Here is a 10,614-nt window from a genome sequence, read left to right on the forward strand (position 1 = left end):
ACTCAAAAAGTACTTCATTGGCTGTAAAGCACTTTGGGGCGTCTTGAGGTCGTGAAAGGCGCTATAGAAATGCATGCCTTTGTTTATCTCACTGCTCTCCTGATTCTGATCTGCTGAGCGCTCTCCACTCGATGACGCAGCCTATGGCCGTCTCGCGCCCTCTTGTACTTCCTAACGGAGAAAGGACACAGCGCACTTCCATTATGAATTCAGGAGAAGTATCAATGCTGCGTTCCAGAAATAGCAAAGGAATAATGATCATTTCTGTACCAGCGCTTTGATTTGCAAAGATGAAATGTTTTGCCGTGGAGCTGTGAACTTCTGATTTGACCCTTCAACATCCATTATTCGAGCCGTGTCTGAAGGGCGTTTGATGAATTGTTTGTCTGCACAGCTAGCTGACCGTGATTGAGGGAGGACAGGCTAGTAGTAATGAATTAGTGGACTCTAAAAGCGAGTTAGGTTAACCCATTTATATAGAACAGGGTCAAAATTCAATTGGGCGACTTCTCGCTCCAGATATTTGAGGTTTACCAACCCTGCCACTTATTCTCAATGTGTTGAGAGCAATATTTATGGACTTGGTTGAGTGATTTAATGGCACTAAGGCATTGGGGAAAGTCTGAGTTAACAGACTGTGGCTAATATGTGCCTGCTAATGTCCGTAGCGGACAGCAAAATGGACGCTTCTAGGGCCCTGGTGGGGGTGCGCGCTGACCTTTCACCTCTGGGTCCTGGCTTTCAATCCGGCGTGAAAGTCTCCGCCGTCTATCTGGCTTCGTTGCCGTCTGTCTCAACTCTGTGCAGACCCACCACTCACCCAACGCAGGTTGACAAGAGCCTGGGCCAGACAGCACAGGAAGACCAATCGGTTCCCTGAGTTTCGCAGGCCAGGCGGTTTTGGGAAGGGATGTTCTCCGTACTGCCAGCACAATTTACACTTCATCTAGAGCCATCCTTTGTTTCTTAACCTGTCCCATTACCATCCCCTCCTGCCTTCAATATCTCTTAATGTCTTTCAATGTCTCTTAATCTCTCCTGCCTTCCAGCCTATCACAGGCCTTCCTTTTTGTTCTTTCATCCCTGACATGAATCAGTCATTCATGAAAGAAAGACTTACGAAATAATACTGAGCGGCCTGCGGGTGGCGCTGTCCAGGGAGAGTATAAATACTCGGGCACGGGCCCAGCTTGCGCAGGGCATTCTTAACAGGAACTAGTGAAGGACACAACTAGACCTCCATGTTGTAAAACAGTTGATTAAAGCTTTGTTTAACGCTTAGACCAAGTGCCTAGTAGTTTTCTTATGTCAATCCCCTCCCCCCTTTCCCGGCTCCTACACTTGCTTAAAAATCTGTTCCATTTCCTGCTTTTTTTCCAGTTCTGACGAAAGGTCATCGGCCTGAAACGTTAACTCTGTTTCTCTCTTCACAGATGCTGCCCTGGCCTGCTGAGTATTTCCAGCATTTTCTGTTTTTATTTCAGATTTCCAGCATCTGCAGTATTTTCTTTTTGTTTTTAGTACTGTTGCCTGACTGGTAGTTGAATCCTACATTAGAACAACCAAGACCATAAGAACATAATAATTAGGAGCAGGAGTCGGCCCCTCGAGCCTGCTCCGCCGTTCAATGAGATCATGGCTGATCATCGACCTCAACTCCACTTTCCCGCCCGAACCCCATATCCTTTGACTCCCTTAGTATCCCTTAAGATCTGTTGGGCACTCCTGAATCCCACAAAGAGAAAATACTTGGACACTTCTCTTCTAAGGTGGAGGCCAAGGTACATTGTTGGCACAGAGCTTTACACTAGATCTGACCTGTCCTTTGCCTGATGTCTCGGTGTTTAATGTTGATAGTTGGTGCCTGAAGTAGAAAAACATTCCTTTCTCAGCTCTGGCGTCATCATGGAATCATACAGCACAGAAGGAGGCCATTCGTCCCATCGTTTCTATGCCGGCTCTACTTAGTCCCACTCTCTCCACTCTTTCTCCATAGCCATGACAATTTTTCCTTTTCATCTTTTTATCCATTTCCCTTTTGAAAGTTACAATTGAATCTGCTTCCTCCACCCTTTCAGGCAGTGCATACCAGATCACAACAACTCGCTGCGTAAAAAATGGCTCCTCATATCGCCTCTGGTTCTTTTGCCAATTACCTTAAATCTGTGACCTCTGGTTACTGAGCTTCCCGCCATGCGGAAACAGTTTCTCCTTATTTACTCTATCGAAACCCTTCACAATTTTGAAAACCTCTATTAAATCTCCTCTTAACCTTCTCTGCTCTAAGGAGAACAACCCCAACCTCTCCAGTCACTCCACATAACTGAAGTCCCTCATCCCTGGTACCATTCCAGTAAATCTCCTCTGCACCCTCTCCAAGGTCTTGACATCCTTCCTAAAGTGTGGGGCCCAGAATTGGACACAATGCTCCAGCTGGGGCCTAACCAGTGATTTATGAAGGTTTAGCATAACTTCCTTGCTTTTGTACTCTATGGACAGGATTTTCATTGGGCCGTGGAGGTGGGATTGGAGGCGTGTGGGGGGTTAAAATCGTGAAATCGGGGGGCACGAACCCATCCCGCCCCCAACCCGCCTCCATGCCAGTTTCAAAGGAGGCGAGTACCCGACCCGCACTGGGAGCCGCCTCCCCGAGGCGGGAAGGGGATTAGTGCCAATTAACTGCCTGTTAACAGGTAGTTAACAGGCAGTTTTTAGCCTAATCCCTATTTTTATTCCTGAAGTGTGGGATTCCCGACGGCTCCAAATCACGCCAAGTTAGCGAGGTGGGCCGTCTGGCTGAAGGGCTTGGAGGGTTCGAGATGTCCGGTGTTCAGGTGAGTGATGGGTGCATGAGTGCAGAGGTAAGTGTGTTTGGTGTGTGTAAAGTGTTTAAAGAAGTTTTACTTACCTTTACTTCCCTTTACAGCCTTCCTTCCTTCAGGTCTCAGGAGTGCCTCATCTCACCGGCACAGAAAGCAGAATGGCTGCGATCTGTCAAAATCTGCAGCATTCAGCTTTCTGTTCCGGAGAGATCTCTAAATCATCCTGAGAGGAAGGAATTAACTTGGAGTACAGACTGTCAGTGTTTGACAGCTTCAAACAGCTGTGAAAGGTTGATATTTCATCTGTCAAAAGGTCTTGACAGATGAAATATCAATCTGTGACGTCACCTGTTGCCGGGTGGCCCTTAATTGGCCTGCTGAGCCAGCTCAACAAGGTCAATCAAGTTAAAATCGCGTGGGTTGGCCACAACTCAATGGAGGCGGGACTACAACCCCAAAAGTTGTAGTCCCGCCTCCTCAATGAAAGTCCAGCCCTATGCCTCTGTTTATAAAGGCAAGGATCCTGTTTGCTTTTTTAACGGCTTTATTGATTTACCTTGCTGCGCACAAAAAATAGGGAGGTAGGCGAAGGTGAGCCGTTTGTACAAATCTATGAAGGTGGCAGCACAGGTTATCAAAGCGGTTAATAAAGCACACAGGATCCTGGGCTTTTTAAATAGAGGCATAGAGGACAAAATCCAGGAAGTTGTGCTAAGCCTGTATAAAGCACTAGTTCGGCCCCCACTGGAGTATTGTGTCCAATTCTGGGTACCACACTTTAGGAAGGACGTGAAGGCTTTGGAGAGGGTGCAGGAGAGATTTACTAGAATGGTTCCAGGGATGAGGGACTTCAGTTACGTGGATAGACTGGAGAAGCTGGGATTGTTCTCCTTGGAGCAGAGAAGGATAAGAGGAGATTGGCTGAAGGGTCGATAACCAGAGGGCACAGATTTAATTGATTGGCAAAAGAACCAGAGGCGACAGGAGGAAAAACTTTTCTACACAACGAGTGGTTAGGATTTGGAACGCGCTGCCTGATAGGGTGGTGGATACAGATTCAATAGTAGCCTTCGAAAGGGAATTGGATAAATACTTGAAGGAGAAAAAATTGCAGGGATCTGGGGAAAGAGCGGGGGAGCGGGACTAACTGGATTGCTCTTCGAAAGAGCCGGCGCAGACTCGATGGGCCGAATGGCCTCCTCCTGTGCTGGATTATTGATTCTAAGAGCGCATATAATTTATAATAATTCTGTTATTTAAGGTGGGATAGGCTGCTACGGTGCAGACCGAGGCCAGGCCAGGAGATGTTTGGACGCAGTAGAAATATACAACCCGGACGGAGATTTCTGGAGGGAAGGGCCTCCATTACCAATGCCAATTCTGTCGCTCCGCACCAACTCCACGAATGCCGGGGCGGTGGGCGAGAGGCTGTATGTCTGCGGAGCATTTCGCGGCGCAGGTACGGAAATATTCAATTAGCTGTTTTCTCGACTGACTTGGATCTGACTCTGATCAGACAAAAAAAGATTGACACCCAAGGAGGCTTTAGGACAGGTGACCAAACACTCGGTCAAAGAGGTTGGTTTTAAGGAGCATCTTAAAGGAGCAGAGTGAGGTAGAGAGGAGGGAGAGGTTTAGGGAGGGAATTCCAGAGCTGAGGGCCACAAGGCACGGCCGCCAAAGGGTGGGGCGATTAAAATAGGGGATGCGCTAGAGGCCAGAATTGGACGAACGCGGAGATCTCTGAGGGTTGTAGGGCTGGAGGACGTTTACGGAGATAGGGAGGGGTGAGGACGTGGAGGAATTTGAACACGAGGGTGAGAATTTTAAAATCGAGGTGTTGGTGGGCCGGGAGTCAATGTAGGTCAGCGAGCACAGGGTGTGATGGGTGAATGGGACTGGGTGTGAGTTAGGACACGGGGCAGTGAGCTCAGAGGGTGATGGGTGAACGGGACTGGGTGTGAGTTAGGACACGGGGCAGTGAGCACAGGGGGTGATGGGTGAACGGGACTGGGTGTGAGTTAGGACACGGGGCAGTGAGCACAGGGTGTGATGGGTGAATGGGACTGGGTGTGAGTTAGGACACGGGGCAGTGAGCTCAGAGGGTGATGGGTGAACGGGACTGGGTGTGAGTTCGGACACGGGGCAGTGAGCACAGAGGGTGATGGGTGAACGGGACTGGGTGTGAGTTAGGACACGGGGCAGTGAGCTCAGAGGGTGATGGGTGAACGGGACTGGGTGTGAGTTAGGACACGGGGCAGTGAGCACAGGGTGTGATGGGTGAATGGGACTGGGTGTGAGTTAGGACACGGGGCAGTGAGCTCAGAGGGTGATGGGTGAACGGGACTGGGTGTGAGTTCGGACACGGGGCAGTGAGCACAGGGGGTGATGGGTGAACGGGACTGGGTGTGAGTTAGGACACGGGGCAGTGAGCACAGGGTGATGGGTGAACGAGACTGGGTGTGAGTTAGGACACGGGGCAGCGAGCACGGGGTGAGTTAGGACACGGGGCAGTGAGCACAGGGGGTGATGGGTGAACGGGACTGGGTGTGAGTTTGGACACGGGGCAGTGAGCACAGAGGGTGATGGGTGAACGGGACTGGGTGTGAGTTTGGACACGGGGCAGTGAGCACAGTGGGTGATGGGTGAACGGGACTGGGTGTGAGTTAGGACACGGGGCAGTGAGCACAGGGGGTGATGGGTGAATGGGACTGGGTGTGAGTTAGGACACGGGGCAGTGAGCGCAGGGAGTGATGGGTGAACGGGACTGGGTGTGAGTTAGGACACGGGGCAGTGAGCACAGGGCGTGATGGGTGAACGGGACTGGGTGTGAGTTAGGACACGGGGCAGTAAGCACAGGGGGTGATGGGTGAACCGGACTGGGTGTGAGTTTGGACACAGGGCAGTGAGCACAGGGGGTGATGGGTTAACGGGACAGGGTGTGAGTTAGGACACGGGGCAGTGAGCACAGGGGGTGATGGGTGAGCGGGACTGGGCGTGAGTTAGGACACGGGGCAGTGAGCACAGGGGGTGATGGGTGAACGGGACTGGGCGTGAGTTAGGACACGGGGCAGTGAGCTCAGAGGGTGATGGGTGAACGGGACTGGGTGCGAGTTCGGACACGGGGCAGTGAGCACAGGGGGTGATGGGTGAACGGGACTGGGTGTGAGTTAGGGCACGGGGCAGTGAGCACAGGGTGATGGGTGAACGAGACTGGGTGTGAGTTAGGACACGGGGCAGCGAGCACAGGGGGTGAGCTAGGACACGGGGCAGTGAGCACAGGGGGTGATGGGTGAATGGGACTGGGTGTGAGTTCGGACACGGGGCAGTGAGCACAGAGGGTGATGGGTGAACGGGACTGGGTGTGAGTTCGGACACGGGGCAGTGAGCACAGGGGGTGATGGGTGAACGGGACTGGGTGTGAGTTAGGACACGGGGCAGTGAGCACGGGGTGATGGGTGAATGGGACTGGGTGTGAGTTAGGACACGGGGCAGTGAGCACAGGGAGTGATGGGTGAACGGGACTGGGTGTGAGTTAGGACACGGGGCAGTGAGCACAGGGCGTGATGGGTGAACGGGACTGGGTGTGAGTTAGGACACGGGGCAGTGAGCACCGGGTGATGGGTGAACGGGACTGGGCGTGAGTTAGGACACGGGGCAGTGAGCACAGGGGGTGATGGGTGAACGGGACTGGGTGTGAGTTAGGACACGGGGCAGTGAGCACAGGGAGCGATGGGTGAACGGGACTGGGTGTGAGTTAGGACACGGGGCAGTGAGCACAGGGGGTGATGGGTGAACGGGACTGGGTGTGAATTAGGACACGGGGCAGCCGAGTTTTGGATGAGCTCCAGTTTACGGAGGATGGAAGATGGGAGGCCGGCCAGGAGTGCATGGGAATAAACGAGTCTGGAGGTAACAAGAGCATGGATGAGGTTTTCAGCAGCAGAAAGCTGAGGCTCCTGGGTTATGCCATTGTACAAATAGATATTGGGCAACATAGGTGACGTAAGAAAACTACTAGGCACTTGGTCTAAGCGTTAAACAAAGCTTTAATCAACTGTTTTACAACATGGAGGTCTAGTTGTGTCCTTCACTAGTTCCTGTTAAGAATGTCCTGCGCAAGCTGGGCCCGTGCCCGAGTATTTATACTCTCCCTGGACAGCGCCACCCGTAGGCTGCTCGGTATTATTTCATAAGTCTTTCTTTCATGAATGACTGATTCATGCCAGTAGGTACTCCTCTAAATGTAAGATGCTCAGACTGCTTATGGGAATGACTACCACTGTTGTACCCCATAGAGTAACTAAAGGCAAGACTCTAAGCTTGTAACACAGACCCTTTCGAAGTTGTACAGCTATTGTATTTCATTGTCTTCCTCCTCTTAGATCGACATGAAGTCATCGTAAAAGACATCCTGGAACTGGACCCTTGGGAGAATCGTTGGAGTGTGGTGGCCCACGATGTCCTCATGCACGACAGCTACGATGTCTGCCTGGTCGCAAGGCTCAACCCTAGGGATCTCATTCCACCGCCTCCTGACTTGGTGGACCTGTGAGGGAAGGACAGTGCAGCGTTTGGCTTCTTTTCGCTCAGTGGGTAGCACTCTCGCCTCTGAGTCAGAAGATTTGTGGGCTCAAGTCCCACTCCAGAGACTTGAACTCAAAATCTACACTGAAACTCCCAGTGCAGTACTGAGGGAGTGCCGCACTGTCGGAGGTGCCGTCTTTCAGATGTTAAACCAAGATCCCATCTGCCCTCTGAGGTAGATGTAAAAAAAAAGGTCACTATTTCAAAGAACACAGTAGGGGAGTTCTCCCCGGTGTCCTGGCCCAATATTTATATCTCAACCAACATCACTAAAACAGATTATCTGGTCATTATCACATTGCTGTTTGTGGGAGCTTGCTGTGCGCAGATTGGCTGCTGCGTTTCCTACATTACAACAGTGACTACACTTCAAAAAGTACTTCATTGGCTGTAAAGTGCTTTGGGATGTCCTGAGGTCGTGAAAGGCGCTATAGATATGCAAGACTTTCTTTGCTCTTAGAAACAAGAGGGGGAAGGTGACTCTACTGATCTCCATGTAGACTACTTTTGAGGGTTGACTTTCTTCTTGTTTTAATTCCTCAATGTTTCGGTGGTAAGTGCATTGAGTGATGTGCTATCAAGCCATACACACCAGGCAGGCCCAATTTTCCGATCCCTGATCTCAGTTGGAGGAGTGATACAGGGGTCCTACGATTGTCATCCAAAGCCCCTCTTGACCGCTCCTTCCAGCTGTTGATCACCCTGGCATCTGTCCTAAACTTGCTCTGCCCTTAACCTGCACCCTCCTTGGCTGGGGAGAAAAAAATCAAACTGGATCCTTGTTTAACAATGCTACCACAAATGTGAGCAGGGGTAGGCCATACGGCCCCTCGAGCCTGCTCCACCATTGAATAAGATCATGGCTGAATTTCTACATCGACTCCACTTTCCCGCCGTATTCCCTGAAGGAAAGTGCGTCTGGACGATGGGAGGAGACAGTATTGAGGTAGGCTGTGATTTCAGCTCTTTCCCCTTCCCCTTCCCCGCTCCCCCCTCTACATATGGTCTAATGCTCTTCCAATACTCACTGTTCAAACTCAAACATGACATTCCCACGAGCGAGGCACCAGATGTCAGCACCCATGCAATCGGACCACAGCAAGAGTTAGAAAGAAATACTGTAAAGAACTTGCGTTTCTCCAGCCCCTTTCACAACCTCAGGACGTCCCAAAGCGCTTTACAGCCAATGAAGTACTTTTTGAAGTGTAGTCACTGTTGTAATGTGGGAAACGCGGCAGCCAATTTGCGCACAGCAAGCTCCCACAAACAGCAATGTAATAATGACCAGATAATCTGTTTTAGTGATGTCGATTGAGTGATAAATATTGTCCCCAGGAGAACTCCCCTGCTCTTCTTTGAAGTAGCGGCCGTGGGATCTTTTATGTCCACCTGCGAGGGCAGACGGGGCCTCGGTTTAAAGTCTCATCTGAAAAATGGCGCCTCCCTCAGCACTGCACTGGAGTGTCAGCCTAGACTTTGTGCTCAAGGGGGTCATTTTAACCTCCCCATGATGGGTGGGAGAGGAGCGGGAGGGTTAAAAATTCAAAAATGGGAAGCCCGTCTCCAACGCGCCCACTTCCGGTTTTAAGTGAAACGGGTCGGGGGGGTGGCGAGCGACTAACTTGCTCTCCAGATGTGAGACCCTAATTTAAATATTCTAATGAGGCCGCATGCCTCAAATTTTAGTTGCATTCTATATTTAGGTGCTGCAGGCCGGGTCTCCCAGGACTCGGAAAACCAGGCAGCTGAAGGGAGGTGAGAATGGCCAGATCGCACAGGTAAATGCTTTTCCAACACTGCTTGTGGGTCAGGAGGAGCAGGAGTGCTTCCCACCCCCCCCCCCCCCCCGGCCCCTCAAGCATGCTCACTTCCCACACCAGACGACAGGACCCCGCAATCGGATCCTTCCCCACGATCGGACCCCTTGCTCACGATTGGACCCCTCCCCCGTGCGATCGGAGCCCTCCCCCGTGCGATCGGACCCTTCCCCATGATTGGATCCTTCCCCACGATCGGACCCCTTGCTCACGATTGGACCCCTCCCCCGTGCGATCGGACCCCTCCCCCGTGCGATCGGACCCCTTTCCCGCGCGATTGGAGCCCTCCCCCGCGTGATCGGACCCTCACCAGTAATCAGTCTCCTGCGATCGGACCCTCGCACCCCGTAACTATCGGGGCCTGTGTCCCTGGAGTGGGGCTTGAGCCCACAATCTTCTCACTCAGCAGTGAGTGAAACAGATTATCTGGTCATAGTCTCATTGCTGTTTGTGGGATCTTGCTGTGTGCAACTTGGCTGTCACGTTTACACAGGATATACAGCACAGAAACAGGCCATTCGGCCCAACCAGTCCATGCCGGTGTTTATGCTCCACTCGAGCCTCCTCTCGTCTTTCCTCATCTAAATCAATCAGCGTAACCCTCGATTCCCTTCTCCCTCATTACAACAGTGACAAGACTTCAAAAGTACTTCATTGGCTGCAGAGCGCTTTGGGGTGTACTAAGGTCGTTTATTCTGTGATTCCATTTAGTTTGGGGCAGAAACACACATTTTGACAATGTATAACACACTTTGAGGGCTGTAAAATACATCTGATACTTAATGGGTTAATCAGGGTTCAGGCAGAGTTTAAAACGAGCGAGCTGCTGTTAAAATTATAGGATGAATGGGATGACAAACCATTGATTCTCCGGCAATAAACATCCCCTTCGGGAAATCATGAGCTGAAATTTCCAGCTTCCCTGGGTTGATAAGACCTAAAGGAATAAACTCATATTGACAGTACGGTATGGACACTTCCTAATATCACTCTGTTAATGTCCTGCGTTACACACCCAGGTCCCATAGCATTCACAGAATCACAGAAACCCCACAGTGCAGATAGAGGCCATTTCGGCCCATCGAGCCTGCACCGACACATATCCCACCCGATCCCCGTAACCCCTACACCAAGACATGTCCCACCCTATCCCCGTAACCCCACGTATTTAATCCCCCTAACACTAAGGGTCAATTTATCATAGCCAATCAACCTAACCCGCACATCTTTGGACTGTGGGAGGAAACCAGAGCACCCGGAGGAAACCCACGCAAACACGGGGAGAATGTGCAAACTCCACACAGACAGTCACCCGAGGCCGGATTCGAACCCGGGTCCCTGGCGCTGTGAGGCAACAGTGCTAACCACTATGCCACCGTGCCGCCCTT

At 51.4% G+C, this 10,614-nt stretch overlaps 1 protein-coding gene across 2 annotated transcripts in view; it reads left to right on the forward strand.

Annotated features, from left to right (window-relative positions):
* The window catches only part of kbtbd12 (kelch repeat and BTB (POZ) domain containing 12), a 50,352-nt gene extending 42,655 nt beyond the window's left edge, over positions 1 to 7,697 (forward strand). For both annotated transcript variants that reach the window (XM_086002111.1, XM_086002112.1), the window contains exons 5-6: positions 4,084 to 4,281; positions 7,208 to 7,697. In XM_086002111.1, the coding sequence (XP_085858237.1) occupies positions 4,084 to 4,281; positions 7,208 to 7,377 (368 nt within the window). In that variant the 3' untranslated portion in view covers positions 7,378 to 7,697. The remainder of the gene's footprint in view (positions 1 to 4,083; positions 4,282 to 7,207) is intronic.
* Positions 7,698 to 10,614: the final 2,917 nt, after the last annotated feature.

The sequence above is a fragment of the Somniosus microcephalus genome, chromosome 11 (assembly GCF_052327205.1).
Source record: "Somniosus microcephalus isolate GS21.2 chromosome 11, FLI_Smic_1.0, whole genome shotgun sequence".
Classification (NCBI taxonomy): domain Eukaryota; kingdom Metazoa; phylum Chordata; class Chondrichthyes; order Squaliformes; family Somniosidae; genus Somniosus; species Somniosus microcephalus.